This window comes from Urocitellus parryii, chromosome 2 (assembly GCF_045843805.1).
Source record: "Urocitellus parryii isolate mUroPar1 chromosome 2, mUroPar1.hap1, whole genome shotgun sequence".
NCBI lineage: Eukaryota > Metazoa > Chordata > Mammalia > Rodentia > Sciuridae > Urocitellus > Urocitellus parryii.
In genome coordinates, this window is record NC_135532.1 from 177183989 (window position 1) to 177206158 (window position 22170).

The 22170-nt window shown below is 40.0% G+C and overlaps 1 protein-coding gene and 1 non-coding gene across 2 annotated transcripts in view; both read left to right on the forward strand.

Annotated features, from left to right (window-relative positions):
* The first annotated feature begins 526 nt into the window (after window positions 1–526).
* Window positions 527–22170, forward strand: part of Atp13a4 (ATPase 13A4) — a 95954-nt gene continuing 74310 nt past the window's right edge. The window contains exons 1-3 of the mRNA XM_077795541.1: window positions 527–595; window positions 5945–6118; window positions 20129–20275. Of these exons, the coding sequence (XP_077651667.1) occupies window positions 527–595; window positions 5945–6118; window positions 20129–20275 (390 nt within the window). The remainder of the gene's footprint in view (window positions 596–5944; window positions 6119–20128; window positions 20276–22170) is intronic.
* Window positions 17840–17948, forward strand: LOC113190802 (U6 spliceosomal RNA). Its single transcript, XR_003301828.1, has one exon. It is a non-coding gene; the product is annotated as a U6 spliceosomal RNA (small nuclear RNA).

Below are 22170 nucleotides of genomic sequence, written 5' to 3' on the forward strand. Positions count from 1 at the left end.
TCCCATGCTCTCCCTTCCTACCCCACAATGAGTCATCCCCCTTTATATCAGAGAAAACATTCGGCATTTGTTTTTTCTGGATTGGCTGACTTCACTTAGCATTATCTTCTCCACCGCCATCCATTTACCTCAGAGGCAGGCTATTTATGAAGAAAAAGAGGTTTATTTAACTCACAGTTTTGGAGGCTCAAAGTCCAAATAGCATGGCACAGACCCTGGTGAGGGCCCCATGGCAGATGGCAGGAGTGTGCAAGGAGAAAGGGCTCATGAACATCTAGATACAGGAAGCCAGAGAACAACTCCAGGGTCAGACTCAGGTGTTTATAAACAAACTCCAGAACTCACTCCAGAAGACCAGTCTTCTATTCTGTGGGTGTGCCCCATTCAAAGCCCTAAGCACCTTCCACTAGCCTCTCCTCTCAAAGATCCCACCACTCCCACCACTGCCTCCTGGGGGCTGTGCTCCCTATACATGAGCACTTGATGGTGTCAAACAACACCCAAACCATAGCAGTGGGTGTTAAGCATGAGTCCTTTTTCTTTGCAGATTTCAAAATCAAAACGTCCCGAGTTCTCTGGCACTGAGGAGGCTACGGTAGGCCGCAGGACTTAGAGGTCTGCTTAGGTTAGGTGGGGAAAACCAAAATGTTTGAAGCAAGGATTTTCAACCTGGGCATTCTTTGGGGCCAGATGAGTTTTTCTTATGAGGATTGGGAGGGGGCCCTTCCCCTGCTTTGTGGAATGTGTAGTGGCATTCTTGGCCTGTACCCAACAGATGCCAGAAGCAATTTTTACCTCATTGAGAGTGACACTTCCCCCCAAAATGTTCCAGATATTGCCAAGTGTCCCCTGGGAGACAAGCTCACCTCTGGAGGGGAACCGATACCCTCCAGGGAGAGGTTGTAACTCTAATGATTGGGCTGAATGGATGAGATGAGAGATGTGCAAAGTGAATTGTCAGACTGCACTGGACCACTGCTGACCTTAGTGGCAGGGGGAGGATAAAGTGTGGGAAGGACAACAAGAATCAGGAGAGCACCTGCTCCTTACCACAGGCACCTCTTCCTCACCCCAGCTGGTTATTTTTTTCTTTTCTTCCATGACTTCAGATATTCCCAATTAGATAATCCATAATCTTGGGTCTGTGACGCACTCTGGTTATCTGTCCAGGTTATGTGGCATTAGCTTAGTTATTCCATTAGTTCTTCAGAATAATGTGACGAACCCACCACCCAGATGAAAACTGGGACCCTGAAAATAACCTGCATGTAATTGTCCGACCTGTCACACCCTTGCCTGGCCCTAGTAGAGGTGGCCATTGTCTTCTGTTGTGTCTTCTTCATATCCATACCCTTTCTGTATGGTTTATTTTATCTAACTGTATCTTTAAAAAATACTTTAAATTGAATTTGCTTTTAACTTTATGAAGTGGTCGTGATGTTATTGCAATACTTGGCACCGTGTCCACCTGCCGTTCACAGAGTCATCCACGCCCCTGGGTGCTGCTGTGGTCCACGTGCATGAAGCATGGCGTTCAATCCCTTGTGTGGATATGGATTGTGACAGCATCCTCTCACTGGGTGGAGTTCAAACTCCTTCCTGGGTTATTTGGAAGGTGTCTTTTTGTCTTCTCTGCCTGATTCTTACAGTACAAGAACATGGGGGAAATATGGCCACAATTTCTGATTTGTTTGGAAGAAAAAAACAGAAATGGCTGTTTTTGTGTGAAAATAGCTAGGGGACCAATTTAAAAATTTAAGAAATACTTAGCAGGTCAATGAGAAACCTATCTGCAGGTTATTCTTTGTGTGCCTCCAGATTTGTGGATTAGGTTGTTCAGTATGAGAATCTCAAAGTCACATTAACTTAGAAGCTTGGGAAATTCTCCTTTGTACTAAAGAGTGGCAAACAAGAAACTACTGAAGCAGAAATTTTAATAGGTATCGGAGTGGAGGTAAGCAGCAAGGTAAATCGCATTCATTTGACAGGTTTGTGTTGTAATGCATGGAAATTACAGCAAAGTATTCTTTTCACACCTAACATTTCGAAATAAGGGAAAAGAAATTATATTCAGGGAGGTCAACTTTTAAAAATGGAATCTTTTAAAACCTTCAAATATTAAACAAAGCCTGTAGAGAAATGTAAAATGTCTTCAAGAGACTAAATGGCTCCCAGGCCAACAAAATTTGACTGTAATTTGATTGAACAAATCAATGTGTTTAAAGAGGGCGCCTATCAATCAGGATGTGAGATGGTCAGAGAAGATTCCAGAGCCCATTTTAAGCACTGTGCTGACATGTAGCTCCACTGTCAGGACAGCCATGACTGTGGATGGTGCTGTTGGGGAGGGAATGTGATCATAATACAACCCCCACGTTGATCTGGTTGGTGTGATGATTTCATCTGTTCCTCCCTCTGTGTGCCCTGGTCTCTGAAATCTGCGTCTTTCCTGTGGACAATGATTCTTTCAGCAGTTTCTGGGACTAGAAGGCTGAAAACCACTCTCAGCATTTGGTAGTCCCCATGTGATGACATCACATCACAGTGGAAAGACTTCTTTGGAGACAGCCACTGACCTGTGTCCTGTTTCATTTCCATGTTCTTATGTCTACACTTCTGTATCACCAAGTGCTTACCTCATGTCAAACCCTAAATTAAAGTGCTGAGGGTAAATTCTGAAAGATTAACTAGATTCAACCTCATGAGCCCTCCAGAGCAGGGCCTTATTGGAGAACTGGGGACACCCCTGAAAATCGATGGAGAGGTGTGCATATTTTTATAAAGAGAGAGTCTATAGGTTTGGCCTCTCTGTTGACCTACTCGCTGAAGAAGTTTCAACCATTGCTTTGGGACCAAAGTTTGGCTTCCTGTGAGGAGAAGGCCTGGATAGCTGGAAGCCAAAGTTTAAGCACTTATAGATGCAAAAGACCTGAATGTCTAGGGACTGAGGAAGGAGAAGAATGTGTGGGTAAGCAAATGATGAGGACAGGCACACTGTGCTGTTCTATAATGCACACAGCCTGCCTTGAGTTTAATTATTTGTGTAATATTCTTTTGAAAATTTCTTAATGTTCTTTTTTTTTTTGGCTCACTGATATCCCCCTTTTTTTGTGGGAGGTGAGAGTAGGTGGAATGCAGGGTGGCAGGGAGAGTTCCCTCAAGCATGTTCAGGGACATGGAAGGCACTCCATGAATATAGGAAGTACATTTCTATGAGATGGTAATAGCACCATGTCAATTTTTGTAATTTTAAACCCAATATCTGTTAATAATTCCTGGAATGCAATTCACTTTGGGTCGGTACAACTCAACTCACTTCAAGAAGCAATAATTGTCCATGCCTTGTCCACATTTTTTTTCATCGTTTCTACAGAAAATTTAGTAATTTTAGTATTATGGATTACAGAGACACTAAATGGAGTGATAGTGTCCAGCAGGCTGACAGTAGGGAAGCTTCTAGAGTAGCATTGTGGTATTAGAGGGGCCGATTTGCTGGGCTTGCCAGGGACATCTTTGTCTACTCCCATCATTCCAGTGTTATTAGTAGCACCTCATTCCTAGGACAATTTATATGGTCACCTTTCTGTAAAAACCCTTTTATTGCTCTGTGTTTAATCTTTCTATTTGTGTCTTCCCTCCCCTCTAAACTAATGAGCTCCTTGAGGCTAGAGACATTGTCTCATTTATCTCTGGGTCACGCACATGCCTGCTATTTGGCAGATCCAATAAACATCAGTTAAATTAAGCTGAAATTAAAGATAGAATGTAGAAGAGCTTGAGAGTAGAAATAGCCAGCCCACATTGTCTTCCATGTGCTTCAGAGGTCTACAGTGGAGGCCCAGTTTGGAGTTACTTAGGTGCTTTGTCTCTTGGGAAACTTATTTCCTCTTTCTTAAACAGAGGATGATGTGTAAAGTACTTAGTGAAGGACTTTTAAGTGCCCAATAAATCTTAGTTGCTAGCATCTCTATCAGTAATAATTAGTTACTAATAATAACTGTTATTATAGATAGTAACTTGGAACTTGAGTTTTTTAAACTGGAGAATGAAGACAGTGATTCCTGCCTGTATTATCTTAATAATGGGCATGAAGATATTTTGAAAAGTATTGAGGACTCTTGTTGCGCAGCCCATAAATAAATGCATGTTAACTGAGAGGTTTGTGCTACAGAACAGGGTAGCTCAGGTAGATGACATGGGGGCTCAACTAACTGGCAGTATAAAAGTTTTCATATATACATATGTGTGAGTTTGTGTGTGTGTGTGTGTGTGTGTGTGTGTGTATTTTAAAGGTGATAAAATGATGAGGCTGGGGCTACAAGTTTATCAAGGACAAAGTATACAATGGAACAGCACACTGGAGATGATGGTGGAAGGATTCAGGACAGGGAGGGAAACTATGATGGTAACTTACTCCATATGGGACAAAAAGATCATTGCCAGGGATGTGATGTGGGGAGACTTTCCAGTTTTGGTACCAGGAAAGCAAAAACTGGAGCTTGGGCCAGAGGAGCATTCATGTTAAGGTAGACAGTCTACTCTGCAAATAAGTCAAAGCTTTTATTTCTGAGTTAATGCAAACATTTTATAAGAGTCAGGCCAAATGTGGAGAATACCTAAGGATGTCATTCAGTGCCTGTCTGTGCTGCCAACAGTAGGAGGGAATCTAATAATTACACTTGAAAATAGCTTTCAGCTCGGATCACAGAACCTTTCCAGATAATGTATTCTTGATCAGGTGAGACAGGAAGCGGAGGTTGCAAATTTTATTTCAGCTCTCTGGTTCCCTAGATATTATCACTACCCACATTTTATTGATAAAAAACTGAGGAGGAAAGAGATTAAATAACTTAGTGAAGTTCACATAACCAATAAGAGGCAGCGCTAGTCTCCGAACCCAAAGTGTCTTGGTCCAGAGAATGTGCTTTTAACCAGAATATTCTACTCCTTCTCAGTTTTATAACCAGTAAAAAGAATACCTATGATTTTGTGAAAAGTAGTTGTGAGACTAAGGCCATAAACTTCAAAGGGTAGTTTTCTATTCTGCTCCAGACTTTTCTTGGAAAGAATTTTGTCTAGATTAGACATGTATTAGAGGTGAATCTCTTATCTTGTTCAAATTTGTATTGTCTAGGATCTAATAACATCCTCTCATGTCTCATAATAGGTGCTCAATAACACAAGTTGATGTGAACTACAGAATCTCTATGTATTATCCCTTCTGATGTCAAATTACTTTTGTTACTTAACATGGGAGGAACATGGGGACATATGTGACCAAACTCCCAAAAGCAAGTTGGCTGTTAACTCTCTTGTGATCAGATTCTTTCACTGAATCCTGGTTCCAGACCTCACAGCCTGATTCCCGTTTCCCCGGCCTGTGAGGTTTACTGATTCTAGCCAAGGGGATCCTTGGTTCACTGTCATGGCTAACTTTCCTGCCACAAGGCTTGTGGACCTGTCTGCTGTAGCTATGAATCAAACTCAAGGCTCGCCTGCTGACAAAATTGGGTTTGAATCTTAGCAGCGGAACTGGCTGTGAGGCCTTGGACACTTTGTCCCATTTAGCCATTCTGAGCTCAGACCCATAGTTTGTGAAATGAGGGTAATATTTCAGGGACCATAGGGATATATGGGAGACTTCAACAACCCATATATCTGAATGCCTGGCATAGTGGTATAGTGCTTGGCCCAGGGGAGCTGAGGGCCCAAATTATAGAAACTGATTTTTGCATTTAGATGGTTCTTCCTTGGAGGTCTGGGATCATGTCTGAAATTTCTTTGTCAGGAATCCTGCTCCTCTGTATCTCTCCCTCTCCTTGTCTTCCCCCCCCCCCCCCCCCCCGTCAACACTCCCTCTCTGCCCCCAGTTCATTGCTAAAATCAGTATTTGTTCATTTATTGTGCTCAACCAATATTGAGAGTCATTTTGATTCCATTTCAGGAAATATTTGGCTATCGGACTCAAAGCTGCAGGAAAGTCCTCTGCCTGGCTGGATCCATCGTCTCATTTGGAATCCTCCCCTTGGTGTTTTATTGGAGACCGGCTTGGCATGTCTGGGCAAGCTGTGTCCCATGTTCCTTGCAAGAAGCAGACATTGTGCTACTGAGGACAACAGTAAGTGTCTGCCTGGTTTTGTAATTAACTGTTGACCCCTGTTCCTAGATGTCATGCTGCAGGAGGGCTGTGGAGATGAGCATGAGGCAGGTGGCAGATGAACCCTCTCGGTATGATTAGGTCTGTTCATGGCTTGGCATCTACCGGGAATTCAATAATTTGTACACGATGGGATTTGTTTAAGAAGACCTATATTGTGATGTTCTTTTAAAAATGGTGACATTTGTGAATGTTAGAGAACAATCATATTAAGAGCTAAAGATATTAGGGGTGTGAAGTGGTTAAGTCAGGTTACAGGTTACAAAACCCACACTGACTCTTATTCCCAGCCTGATGTACCCATGCCTGTTCCCTCTGTGGAGTGACTTTAGAGGAAGGGAGAGAGGAGTTGGGGAGGAGGTAAAAAGCATCACTCTGTGGGCTCCACAGGGAAGTGACTTCCTAACTTGTTAATTGCTGCTTTCCCTGTTCCTGCACGTGGTAGTGATCCCACTAACACGAGGTGGCTGAGGGGCTGACCTGGATATTCCTACAGAAGGAGTGAAAGGACAGTCTCATGGAGCACTCCCCTCTGACTGACTCACTGATTCTAACAAGGCACCAACCTAAATGACACAGAATGACAATCAAATCCCTGATAAATCAACTTCTGTTGGGAGTGTAACTTCTTTTTATATATAGCAATCTTTCTAGATGAACATTTTATTTAATGCTGTAAGAAGGAAGGACAGCAGCAAGCTTTATAATTGGCCAAAAAAGAAAATGTTGTAATCTGAAATCTAACCAAGCTTGGGCTAACTTTCCATGACGCTGGGAATCGGATGAAGGATGTCTGCTGACTTGCTGTGCTGGGACCAGCCCCGCCCCTCATTCTGGATCCTGTTCCTTTTAAGAGCTACCTGTTCTAGGTCTCAGCTTAGCTGACATGTAACCCTGATTCAGGTGACAGCTAAGGGACTGACTTGCAGGTTGAACTATAATTTAACCAGAGGTTCTTGAAGAATAAGCTTCAAGACTTCAAGAGAGCAGGATATTATTGTGGAGTACGGATGACAACTCATGTTGATGATGCTGAGAGGGAGCGGTAGCCCACAGAAGCGTCAAAGCATACTTTTTGAAGGCTCATAGAATGTGCTTGTAAGGAAAGTGCCTGGCACTCATATACAAGACTTCTTCATTGGATGGATGGGAAAGTGGGGCCTGGGGAGGTGACACAATTTACCTGAGCTCATATGTGAGTGAGGAGCCTAAGACTAAATACCATGTGTACAGTTAGTCTAGGGCTAGCCTCCTAGTCTAGGGCTGTTCCCACTGGGTTATACTTAGGCCAATGGTTCCCAAGTCTCAGCTGGCATCAGGATATTCTAGGAGGCCCATTAACACAAATAGCTGGGGCTCACTCCCTGAAGTTTCTAGTCCACTAGATTTGGACGGGGCTGGGAGTTTGCATGTTCAGTGGGCTCTCAGGTACTGCTAATGCTCTGAAAAGCCTCACACGGAGAAAACTGCTGCAAATCATCATAGCTCCTGTTTAGGAGTTGTCTTGGTCCTTGGGAGAGGAATAGAGACTTGGACATTTGATTCATGGCTCAGCCATTAGATATCTATAAAGTTTGCAGGAAAATAATCCAGATTTAGCAAAGTGTCATAAGTGGCCCTCCTAGACACAGTCTGAATTTCTTGCTTGGGCAGAGTAGAGAGAGGTTTGTTTCCTGGGGCCCAGAATGGGGTCTTAATGTTTTTTCTTTAATTTTTAAATTTGTTGTTTTTAGTTGTACATGACAGTAGAATACATTTTTGACCTATATACATGGAACATAGCTTCCCATTCTTGCACATGATGTGGAGTTACACTGGTTGTGTATTCATATATGAACATATGAAAGTTATGGCTGATTCATTCTATTGTCTTTCCTACTCCCAATCCCCCTTCCTTCCCCCCACTCCCCTCCACTCTCCAAATGGTAAACCTCCACGCGCTGCCTACTCCCCCACCCATGCCTATTGTGAGTCGGCATCCACATATCAGAGAGAACATTTGGCCCTTGTTTTTGGGGGATTGGCTTATTTCATTTAGTATGATAGTCTCCAGTTCCATCCATTTACCAGTGAATGCCATAATTTCATTCTTCTTTCTGGCTGAGTAATACAGAATGGGGACATGATGTTGATGAAAGACCAAAGTTTTGGGATCCTTTCATAGAGCTACTTCCCCATGTGAATCTAAGGACCTATCTTACTTTGTAGCATGGAATGAATTTACCTCTACCCTGCGGGTACTTCCATGAGCTCTCAACTAGTTCTCAGGAGGGCACTGCTTTTGCTGTACCAGAAGCAAAACCTCTGAATCAGAGACTCCTCAGCTCTGAGAACTACTGGTTGGCCGAGCAGAGCTCTCTGAGGCTGCTGGAGGTATCAAGGCATGGACAGGAAATGGACAAGAAAATGGGAAGGGAAGGGAGGACAATGAAAAAATGGAGAGGGAAACAGTTAAAAGGAAAATGAAGATGCAGAAAGAAGAATCCACCAAGGTTGAAAAAATTTGAAAAGTGCCAGCACACAGGCAGATAGTGCCTTCTGGAATTTGGAGTCAAATATTTTGACTTCTAGTCCTAGTGCTTTAGGTTTGTTCCTAATTCTTCAGGCTCTTGGCTACTCCACTTAAAAAATGGAGCTAGCATATATGAATATGAAACAACGAATCCCATCATTCTGTACAACTATGGTGCACCAATAAAACTGTGAAAAACTATGTACGTGTGTAGCTTAGGAAATTAAAAAAATGTCAAAAAAGTTTTAAAAATGGGGCTAGTAACGTACTTATTCTTCACTGGGCTGGTGTGAGGATGAAGTGAGATTATGTATATAAAAGCCATTTGCAAACTGTGAAATGGATTATCAAAGACTATTTTGAATGTGTGCGCGTGCGCATGCATGTATTGTTATTAATAGCTCAAGCGGTTCCAAAAGCTTTCTGTGAAGAAGAGCTTGCTGTGCTTGAGGCGTGTCCATGCCTAAAGGCCCGACTGGCTCTGATGTGTCCTCCTTTGTTGCCAGCAGGCCTGGCATGCCCTTCCAGGACCGCAGACATGGGTAAGGTGTCTTGTGACTGGGATCCCCAGCCCTCTTCTATCCCAGCCAGGTGATCTCTCCTGATTGAATGTGGTCCCTTTTGCAAATGAACATATATTAGAAATACTCCAAAAATCAAAATAAAGCAAAACCACAGAGCCTTTAGAAGCTACATCCCACTATCCTACACCTTTCTTTGCCTCTTTTTCAAGTCTATGTATTCCCTCTTGCCTTTCAATGCCCCTCGAGCGACTCAGAATAGTCTTCAACCCACTTCAATCTTGCCTTTTCCATTTGATTTCAACTTTAATTTTTAATTACCTGCGCTTGTATGTAATTTTAAATGGATTTTTTATGCCAGAGACCCTTCAAATAAATGAGGTTCTAAATTAGTCTTTATGTAATTAGACAAGAACTCAATTATTTCCAACATTCTTACTATCCAAGACTTAGACAAAAATAAGCTTCGAGTACCAATAGATTAAAAGTCTGCTTCTAGGTTATTTGCATTAAAATGACACTTTAAAATTTTTTATTTGAGTTATATTAGAATAGCTGGACTGTTACAACGTCCTACTAGAGAGGACTGGGTGACTCCTACCTGAAAATGTGCTGTTTATCTATTCTTCATGTTATTAGAAAATCAGTACTTGGTATTTATCATCAATCTCACACTGGTAAGATTGCAGATCATTATCACAGACACTGATTAGGTAGTCATTTCTTAACATTAAAAAAAAAGCATGATGTACTTACTGAAAACTTTCAATATTCAGTTTATTTTTGGTTTTCCCTTTCTTATTAAGCACCATAAAGTGCAAGATTTTTTTCGTTTTCCAAGAGTAATTACATTTTTTATTTTATAAACTTTAAGGTAGAATTTATTCATTATTCATGTATTTCTGAATTTTAACCAATATTTGTAGTGATGCCACATTTCTATGCAAATAGCCTAATTTACATTCATCGGTAGTTTGAATTAAATGCTCCTGATGATTTCTGCAGTTTCCATCTTTTTTTGCAATCACACACACGTTTTTCCCTTCACCCTCTTTGCATATCACATATTGTCAAAGACCCACGATGTGCAAAGGAGAACTCTGTGATGATTCCTTTTGAGGCCTGACTCAAGGCACTTCATTCTGAGAGCAGCATTTTTCCTTCAGTTCCAATTAAAGACGTCAGGCCTGGCGGCTTTTCATTAAAAACTTAGGAACTCTGCAAATCAGCTATGCAAATGGCATCCTGAAGTCTGACAGTCCACCAGGAGACTTGTCAGTCAGCCGTGTTCTTGTTGGGGGTGGGGGTGGGGCGGAGGTGGGGTCGGGGGGGGGACTATTGCCTCTCCTCAGTACCCCCTCAGCAGGGTAGTCGCTCACAGCCCATCTTCCACACCAGCACCATTTTTCTATGGAGGCAGCAGAGAGTCCATGCTTTTAGCCATAAACCATTTTCTACCCTCGGTCTTTTCACCAAACTTATTCATTCATTAATAAGTATTCACCAAGCATCAGGCAGGCACCAGACATTATTGAAATTGCTGGGAATATAACTGTGAACAAAACAGATGGAAATCCTTGTCCTTGCTGGGTGACACTCTTTTAAGGAGTCAACCCTCTTCCTCTCTCTCACCCACACACGTTCTCTGTAGAACAGATGCAGAACACAGGTATTTATCTCCACTTATTAAAACCTTCTCATTCCTTAGACATGCATTTATTCATTTATTTAATTTTTTACACAAATGGAGCAAAACTTTTTATTTCTCTGGTTGTATATGATATAGAGTCACACCATTTGTGCAGTCATACCCATAAATAGGGGTAATAATGTCCATCTCATTCTACCATCTTAACCCCTCAACACATACCCCCTTGACTCCCCTCTCTCCCTTCTGCTCAATCCAAAGTTTCTCCATTTTCCCCTTGCCCCTCCCCATTATGGATCAGCATCCACTTATCAGATAAAATATTTGGTCTTTGGTTTTTTGGAACTGGCTTACTTTACTTAGCATGATATTCTCTAACTCTGTCCATTTACCTGTAAATGCCATAATTTAATTCTTTAAGGCTGAGTAATATTCCGTTGTGTATATATACACAGTTTGTTTTTTAAAATTTTTAAAAATTTTAATTTGTTTTATATGATGACAGAATATATTACAATTCATCTCACACATATAGAGCACAATTTTTCATATCTCTGGTTGTACACAAATTAGAGTCACATCTTTCATGTCTTCTTACATGTACTTAGGGTAATGATGATCATCACATTCCACTAATTTTCCTAACCCTATGCCCCCTCCCTTCCCTTTTCCCCTCTGCCCTATCTAGAGTTCATTTAATCCTCCCCTCCACACACACACACACACACACACACAGCATATTATGGCTCAGCATGCTTAAATCAGAGAAATAATTCAGCAGTTGGTTTTTGGGATTGACTAATTTCACTTTTCATTATATTCTCCAGCTTCATCCATTTACCTGCAAATGCCATGAATTGATTCTCTTTTAATCCTGAAAAATACCATTATATATATCACATTTTCTTTATCCATTCATCTATTGAAGGGCATCTAGGTTGGTTCCATAGTCTAGCTATTGTGAGTTGTGCTGTTATAAACATTGATGTGGCTGTGTCCCTGTAGTATGCTGTTTTTAAGTCTTGGGTATAGACCGAGAAATGGGATAGCTGGGTCAAATGGTGGTTCTATTCCCAGTTTTCCAAGGATTCTCACAGAGTTTTTTTTTTTTTTTAATTCATCTACTGAAGGGCATCTAGGCTGTTTCCACAGTTTAGCTATTGTGAATTGAGCTGCTATAAACACTAAGGTGGCTGTATCACTTTAGTGTCGTGGTTTTAAATCCTTTGGGTATAGACTGAGGAGTGAGATAGCTGGATCAAATTGTGGTTCCATTCCAAGTTTTCGAAGGTCATTTCTTAGATGTTTATGACCTTCTCTATCATGTCTTTGTTGATTCATTCTCTGGCCCAGTCGTGGAGGTAGTTCCTCATCTCTCCTGCATTCTCTTTTAATTCTCTGTTTTCATTTCTGTGCTTTTGGCAGTCAGCCTTGTAATAAAATGCTGTTCACTTTGCAGTTTATAATATAGCCTGTCACTGATCATTTTATTTAGTTTTCATAACAACCCTGTAAAATGTCAAGATTGTGTCCATTTTACAGATGAGAATACAGAGAGAACAAGTAATTTTACCTCCTAGTAAATGTCAGAGCCAGGAGTTCCCTCCCTGTTTGTCTTTCCTTCATAAACCCGATGAGTGCAGGCTGATGCCAGTCACAGTGCTGGTTCCTGACAGGTGTATGTCTTTGTTTATTATTATAAACAAAGGGTCATGGAATTAATCAGTCCACCACATTAAAAAAAAATTATCCAACTCTTCAAAGTGTTACTTAGGAAAGGTTCATGGTTAGGGTAGGATTAGGTAACAGGGATTTAACCAAGTCAATAAAATCTGGAAAGATCTTCCTGGGTTCCAAACAGATGAGATTTAAAAGCTGATGGGAAAGGCATATGAAGAGTGGTTCAGAAGAGGAAATCATGTGGGCAAAGAGCTTGAACCTGAGTTTTCCCACCCTCCGAGTCCCAGGGCTGATTTGGCACTATACCACATTCCTTTTCATGGTTTTTTTACTCATATCAGATTATAGGCTTTTTGAAGAAAGATGAGTGGCTTACTTTTTATCCTCTCTTGGAGTTAGCACTGAGCCATGGCAGGTGCTCAATATTTATTTCATTCAATTAAATAAATTGAATTCAATGGAATCTGTAATAGTCTTACAGTTTCTATTACTGCTTTATTTCAAAGATACTAAAGTGAAATGCCATAATGGAGAAAGAAAGAGAACATGGTATTATGTATCTTTTAGGTGCACACTCCCTCTCCTGAAGCCCATCCCCTCCACCCCCACTTCTCCCTGGCTTTTTATTAAACATGGAACCAGAAATCCTGAGGTTCTCAGAACTGGTCATGGACAAATGACTCTATGTTAAGATAAGTAGTTCTGATGCTATTATTCTTCATAACACAGGGCCATTGATATTGTGATTTAATAGTTTGAAAAGTATTTACATACATGTCTCATTTGATCCTCTCCTATAGAGGCTATTTTCCCTCTAGGTTACTACTGGAGACACAGAAGAGTTAAATGAAATGCTTGTGGTGCCAGAGCTATAAGAAACAGGAGCAAAATCGCTGAGCATTGATGGAGAGTTGAACTAAAGATCTTGTGAGTCTCTGTGTAATGTCCAGATGCCACAAAGGCAATACTGAGAAGTGCCTTCAGCATAGAGGCTGGAATCCAGGTGCCTAGATATGATTCCTAGCTCTGCTCATGCCCAACCACGGGCAATGTATTTGTTTGCTGGTGCTCCCATAGCTGAATTTTATGTTTTCATAGTTCTGGAAGCTGGAAGTCCAAGATCCAGGTGTCGACAGGGTTAGTTTCTGGTGAGGATGGTCTTCCTTTTTTGCAGATGACGACCTTCTCTCTGTGACCTCACATGGCCTTTCCTCTGAACTCTTACACTCCTGGAATCTCATCTTCATTATATGTGGATATCAATTTTACTGGATTAATGTACTACCTCATGGCTTCATTTAGCTTTAATTACCTCATTAAAGAACTTATATCCAAATAGATATGAGGTTAAGACTTCAACATATGAATTTGCGGGTGATAACCCAGACTATAATAGGCAATTACCTACCCCTCTGCCTCAATTTACTCTTCCATTAAATGGGGCTGTCAATAGGGTCTACCTCTTTGGAGGAAATGCGCTGATATGTGTGAAGTGATGAGATGAGAACTGCCTGGTATGCATGCATTCACTCCATGGGCATCGATTAACTTTTTACTATACCCTTCATCTCCAGATGTTTTGCATCTCCAGATGTTCCAGATAATGAACCAACTAATCCACTATCCCCCTCTCCACTCAGAAAACAACTATAAAGCAAACAAGCACCAAACTACAATCTCTCAAAATACATATGCTGAGTTGTTCTTAGTTGTCTTTTTCTTTTTTAAGGAAAAGAACATAGATACAACCTTTTTATGTCATATGACTTCACTAATTTGCAGCACTCCTTTTATTTATTTATTTTTGATTAATATGTCCTAACAATACTCAGATAAAAATAACACTGTGTGCAATGTCTCCAATGTTTAGAGAATTCTCCATATACCTTTTAGCTAAATCTCACATTCTAGCCAATGTCAATGTTTTTCAGCTAAGCAACATTGGATAGATTAGGTCAGGGTGTAAAGAACATCAAATGAATCTGTCCAAAAAGGGGAAAGAAAAAGAGAAAAAATTGATTCGCATAGAAAGAATGATGTTTCACAAAAGTTATAGGTCTGTTAAGGTAGTGCAGTGTTAAGGTACTGCAGTGAGAAATTTAGGTTACCATTACTTTATCTCTAATATGCTAAGTACTTCACCTTAGCAGAGAGTTCATCAATCTAGCTTTGCAAGGTGCCCATCTCTAAGAGAAAGTATTCATTTTCTAGCGCCTTTTGGAATTTTGCATTAGGCTACTTCTTTTATTTATGGCAAACTCAATACAACTTTTGCTTGTAAGAGTGTGTGCTACTAAACATACAAGAGAAGTTGCAGGACTGGCCTGAATTTAAAATGACCATTATACTGCTTTTAAATTCCAAAGGTTGAACTGCTTTTAGAAAAAAGGCTGAGATAAGATAAGCAAGATAATCTAGTACATTCAAAAGTAAAATTTTGTCTGGCATTTCCAGGTTCAGAAAGTTCAAGATCACAGAAAATAAACAATGCCCAGTTTGTTCCTCTATTTGTCTTCCCAGGTCAAGCAAAGGTCCTCTGTGTACATTCAACTTTGGAAATGCACTCTTCAATTATTTTGAGACATATTCTTTTAGAGTTGAAGAATTAATCTGGTCAATTATTTTGATAAAGGGGAGGTACGTTCTGCTCAGCGAGACTTGAGTGAGTCCAGATTTGCTAGGCAAACAATTGAAATTATTTACATTATAAGCCAATTATTTAATTAAAAAGATATTATATATTTCTTCATTTAATACTTCAAACATTCATGAAATGTGACATTATTATCACTACTCTCCTGGGTAAAGGAGATTAGGTTCAGAGAGCTGCAAGGCAGTGATAAGCTGAGATCTGGGCTTTCCATAATATATAACATCAAACCAAAAACTGAGAGAAGTTGGAGATGTTGCCCCAGTTGACCATTTCATATTGGAACACTTTATTTCCATTCCTTTGCTTTTCTTTTTATCCTAAAAATAAGTTGGGCTATTTGACAAGAGTCCTCAAAAGAATAGTTAACAAGAGAGAAGTTAGTGTCACTACCCTACTCTAAGAAAAATGATTGCTTAACTGTCATAACTATTACTTTGCCTGTAGAATTCTACTTTCTGTTATACAGAGTTATTGGGCAAGAGGTAAAGGGAACAACAGGAAATGAACTTAAACACAAATATAACTGATCACATTTGGTTTAATGATATCACAAGTTATGATAAATATAGACATATAGAAGAATTTCAGTGTTTGATACTTACAAGTATCAAGACTAAGGTTTGCATTTGGTGCACTGGATAAACATTGGACTTGGGGAACTTGGGAGTTTCAATTGTCTACTTTGCTTTTCCCTTTTTAGGCATACAGTATGGAAGGCTGCTGGTTGTTGCAGAGGGTGACAGCTTGACTTTGTGAATCAGATTCTGTGCTTCCAAGAGAGCAGAAATTATAAGAAAATGAATGTGTTTTGTTATGTAGTATAGAATTCAAGGTGATTTCCCACACACAAGTCACAAACACCATGGAACAACCTGTTGAAATAAAGAGGAAGGAGTCAAGATTTGGAGTGGGAAGACCTGGAATCAGGTCCCAGTTTTACCCAACTACCAATATCAGACTGGATCAAATAATTCTTATCCCTGCTCACGGTCATCCAATAATTCTTAGCTCTGCTCATGATTTCTCATCTGCAAAATAGAGATATGGGCTTTGGGGAACTGTGAGTCTAAAATAAGATAGCAGATACAAAAAGTTTACAGAAACTGCTAAGTAATCATATGAAATGTAGTCATTGATAGTATTTTAATTCACATAAGAGGATCAAGAGTAGCTGTCTTCTCATTTGTCCTCACTTGGTAACTACAGGTCTTTAGTCTTTATGGATCTATTATAATTTATATTCTCATTTACCAACAAATTATGTGCTTTCTTATCAAGTTTTTTAGTTGAGACTTTATTCTTTGGAAGTCTCAGTTCAGGTTGAATATATAAAGTGACAACTCAAATTTTTTTAAGCAAAATTTAGAATGGAGGAAGGGGGTGACTATGAAGGAGGTCTGCAAGGGTGTGGCCGATGGTTAAATTCCTGCTCTAATACTTGCCAAGCATCTTAATTTACTCACCTATAAAGTGGAAGGATAATTGAGGTAATTATCTCATAGGGCTTTTGGGCATTAAATGAAATCTGTGCCTGTAATGTAGTGAGTGATAAATATATTTATTACTGCTGTCATTAGAAACTTGAAGTTCTTCTCATAGCAAAGCCCCTTTGATAGGGTCAAAGGCGGAGCTATGTAATACAAACTATGTCAAAGCACATTCTAGAGAGTTGGCTGCCTACTCTACCATACCTAAAAGTGTCTACCAGTTTAGTGGCTCGTTATTGCAAAGTTAGCTCTCTGCAGTCACTCTTAGGCTCTGAAAATAAATGTATGTAAATTTTATTTGGTTTGATTTAGTCATCTTTCCTCTCACACAGGGTCATAACCCATTTCATTAGTTTTTTATAAATTAATACATTAACTTTCAAATTTCTAGTTAGTTTTCCCTCCTCTCCTCTTCCCTCCCCTGTTCCTTTGCTTTGCTCCCGCCAATCCATCTCTCTGTCCATCTCTACCTCCGGGCCTGATTGCCATCTTTCTCTCTGCCTCTTAGAATCTGTGCTAGACCCGACTCGAGCACAGACAAGTGTCAGACACAGTCCCTACCTACAGCCCAAGACAAGTGACAAAGTGGACAAAAGGTAGACTGCTAAGAATCTCAAGTTATACCAGTGGTGTAGAGGAGGGATGGCTGAGGGGGATTAGGGAGGTCTTTGGGCTGAACCCCAAAGGCTATCCAGGGGGTGGCCATGTCAGCACTCAGGAAGGGAAAGAAGGAATGTATTCCAAGCTAAGAAAGAGCAGGGGCAAAGGTGCAGAGGAGGACCACTCTTGAGGAAGATGAATAGAGGAGATTTAGGACAACCATTTTGCTATCTCCTCCCTACTTTTAATACTCAGATCAAATAGTCTTCAAGGAAAACCTGAGTATGTCACCGAAATAATTCCCAGCTGTGATCTACATTCCCAGGCATTGATTTCCTGGGCTTGATTTCCTTTGTTATCTTGCTTAGCTCCTGAGGTTTATCAGACATCCAGTGGGTTTTATGTTTAGCCTTTACCCATTCAGATAATAACTACTGTCGTTATCACATTAGTATCCAAGGGACCATTGTGGTATCTGTTAATCTGGTGCTTTTCCTTCTAGCTTTAGTCTGTGATGAGTCCCTTTGTGAACTGCAAAGGGAAATGGTTTCAATTAGGGTCCTACAAGAAGGGACCTTCTTGTGCTGGCTTCAGCAGCATATATACACTAAAATTGGAATGATACAGAGAAGATTAACATGGCCCCTGGGCAAGGATGACATGCAAATTCATGAAGCGTTCCATATTTTAGGAAACTGAGACCCCACACAGTGTTCTTGAAGAAATTGGAGTGACATAACTCTCCTCCTTTGTTGATGACTTCTTATGGCATTTTACATACTATAGATGGTCACTGCCTTCATGTCCATGTTAGCTAACAGTGTAAGATGATGTCTTGTCAGTATTACTGTTTTGCTAAGCTGATTAATTCAGGCATACATTTTTTTTAAAAGGGGAACTTTGGTCAATTGAATGATAAGGGACTTAAATATCGATTAGAAATATGCATAAAGTACCTTTCTTAGATTTCTTAAATTTATAGGTCTATTTCTATTTATCATAACTGATTAGGTGCATATATGAAAATGACAATCTGTATATAAGCAATATCTATCAAACAATTTGGCAGTATACATATATTAATTACTGTATTTGACAAAGGAAGATTAAATTAGAATATGAAACCTGGTTCAATGAAACAAAAGATGAGTGCAGCATATTATTATATATGATAAAAATAAAGGGAATTGACACATCACATATCAAATGACTGAATATTTAATTGTTGAAACTTATTTATACCAAAGAACCCTATTGGACACTACATACCTTAAAATAAAGGGAATATAGATTATTTTAGGTGATTAAATTAGAATGATGTCATTTAAAAGTAGTATCGAAGCATTTGGAATGAATGGGACAAGCAACAGAGATTGCTTCATAATAGTGCATAATTTTTAAGGCCAAGGTACATTTGACCTCTGAGATGGTTTTGTGTGTATATGTATGGTCATAATCATTTGGTTACTCAGTTGGATTGTTTTTGATGCCCCAAAATGAAGCACAAATGTTAATTTACCAGTTGTTCATGACAGTTTTCTTACAGAAACATTGCTCTCTTCACAGTGTGGTGTAAAGTCCTTGTTTGAAGAATGCATGTTCCTTCTGGGGTGCTTGTTCAAGCCGACTTTATTTGCTTCCCTATTGCTTTCTTCCAGTTAGAAGTGCTGCAAACTTTACAGCAGCTTCCTTTCTTTGCCGAGCACTACCTAGTTATCAGAAGTTGTATAAAAATCTTAAAGAGGCACCTTTCATTTAGCAGTGAGAGTCGCAGTTAAATGGCATTAGGTGGCTCTATTTTTTTTAAAGCTTATATAATTGTTCAGCATCACTTTTATACAAACTTACACAAATCTAAACATGTCTTCATGATTTACACTTTCACCTGTATATCCTGGGCTGGATTAAGCTTTGTTGTCATTGTGACCAACATGTAGGCCATGCAAACACTGTCCTATCCCCTCGCCAATTAGCTGAAATAAATGTTCAACATTTAAAAAATAAAAAAGGTGGGGGGACCTTCTTGGATCCTGGCTGTGCTAACATCTCCACAGTTACCTCTGGGCACGTTCATTCAGGCAGCCAGTCTTTTTTATTTGTTCATTTTACTCTCATGAAGCTGGTCTCTGGGCTCCACACTGAGGGGGAGATAAAAAACAATAAAACATGGTTCCACTTTCAAGGTGATCTGGAAGGACTATAGAGAATATAAGCAGAAAATAATTAGGAGCACCAGAGAGGGATGGTTAAAGTCTTTTGGAGTTGGCATAGTGACTTTTTTCTTTCCTCCTGGTGGGATTGTAATCAAGAGATCCTCCTGAAAGAGGTAGACTTTCAGACAAGCCTAGAAAGATGGGGATGATTTAATTGATTTGGTTTTCTCACCTTCAGAGATCCACAGAAACCTATGGAATGCTTGTTTTTCTTCCTGTGAAATTCTGCATGTGGCTGAAGCCCTGTGGACAGGAAGGCAATGGAGGAAAGTAGCCCTTAGCTGATCATGTGCCTCCCAACTCCAGATTCCTTAATAAGATGGCAACCCTGGGTGGGGTTGTGACTCAGAGGTAGAGCACCTGCCTAGCATGTGCGGGGTCCTGGGTTCGATCCTCAGCACCACATATGAATAGATAAAATAAAGGTATCGTGTTTAACTACAACTAAATAAATAAATAAATCTTTTTTAAAAGATGGCAAACCTTTCTCCCCTCCTGATTCTATGCCTACCATCTTTCAAAGGCATATCATTTTGTCAAAAATATTCACTAACTCCATAAACTTACAGAACTATATTAAAACGATGTTTTTCAGATTGAATTTTAGCCTGAGGGCTTCTCTTAACATCACTGGGGTTTTGATGTCTGTTTCCGCAGGATGAATTCCAAACTTACTCTTCGAAAAAGGTAGTGTGGATCCACCTGTCGACATTAAGCAGCACATTTGGTCTTACCCCTGATCACCCTCTCATTACAGATGAGGAGTTTATAATAAATAGAGCCATCAGAAAGCCAGACCTAAAGGTAAGTAAAGTTATGGCTATGGCTGATGCCAGAGAAATTTAACCTTCCCCCTTCCCATATATAAGGTTAGGTCCATCACTGTACTAATTCTCAATCAACAGGATAGGACCTTGTAAAGGACATGCACCTGAAACCACACAGAGCTCAGTTCAAATCTGAGCTTCAGCTTCTAAGCAATGCAATCTTGTATAAATTTCTTAACTCTGTTGAACCTCAGGTTTCCTAATTATAAAACAGTAATGATGCCTATCTCTAATATTAATTGATAAAATTTAACAAAGATCAATATAATGCCGGGTACATAGTGGGTGCTCAACACATGTCAGCTCTGAAAAGCACTGGTCCCTGTTTGATCATGTGTATAACAGAGTTAATCTTACAGTAAAGGTAATTATCCAGGAGTTGGAATCTGCAAAATGACCTTATTCTTAATTGTGTCATTCAAATGGACAGGGGTTACTCCCTTTTTGCTTGAGTTGTGACTAGCTAACATTCATATTTAAAATGTATTTTATAAGCATCTTTTATATTCCTATACACTTAGCTGTTTAGTTTTATGAGCTCAAGTGTAATTTTTTTAAAAAATAATAAAAAATCAATTGCTGAGGAGTTTCTCTGTTGCCAATTGTTCCCACTCAGTTGTGTTGACTGCCAAACTAAGCAAAACCAAGAGGTCAGGCACCCACAAGGGACAGATTGCCTCACCTCAGGTGGCCATTCACCTGGAGAAGTCCTGGGCCTCCAAAAACATGTCCTCAGAGCTTTGTTGCCTGAAATTCTAGCCTGTTTAGTTGTATTAATAAATAATTAAAAAGACAAATGGAGACACTCTCAAATAAACAATGTGAGCAAGGACAGAGGTCTTGAAATGAAGTTTAGATACGGCAGCATGAAGTCTTCATTTATCAGCTTAGCACGGGGGGAGTTTGGCTGGTTACTGCCTCCCTGAGGCTTGAGTTTCTTATTTATAAAATGAGAGTCAAAATCCCTTCTCTGCCTGTTTCTCAGGGCTGTTCGTGAGCCTAAATGTGAAAATGGATATTAAGGTGATCTCTGAATTACAACAGACTATATTCGCAGTAAAGTTTCAAACTTTCACTAAAGTCAGAGGAAATGTCATGGGCTCAGCCATGATGACACGGATGGGAATGATAATTAAAACAGCGATCCCAATATGACAACCGTTTATGGGAGTGTGGAAACTTTAATGGGGTGTGTGGAGACTGCAGTAAAGAACTATGTCAGGTTTTCAAATGCAGGTTAAGAGGAGACTGTAAGGACCATTTTGTAGGACTGCATGTAAAACTGAAATCCAGTGCTTCACCTGATAGGGGTACGCTGTTACATATTCCAACAAGAAATGAAGAGTGAGAATTGTGGGAAGAGGACATTTTACAGATTACTGAGCAGAAAAGTGAAATTCACCCCACAAGAGATACTTGATCTCCTAGTTACTGTTTTCTAGTTTGAAGTTTTGGGAAATGGGCAAATAAATTTACCCTTTGCACATGTTATACTTCACATCCATTACTAGTTTCCAGAAGCTCTGAGGGTGATGGTGGAAGCAGATAAACTCTAGGCAGAAATACTTCCTGCTAGGGGGAATCTCAGAGGCGCTTACAAGGTCTACAATGGAGTAGTTTTTCTTACTCTCTGAGGAGTGACTGCAGAAATGGTCAGAAGAAAATGGAATCTATTTTCTCACTTGAGGTAAAACTCACCAGGAACCTCTGTTCCTCATTGTTGCTGTCTTCATCTGTAGAAGTTTTGTGTCTATTATGTTTTATAAATTTCTCAGTCTGTGGCTTCACAGCCTCTTGGTGCAGGTTCTCTAACTGAGGTAGGGGACCTCACCTTCCACCAGTGTGTCCTTTAACATTTTTCTAACACAATTT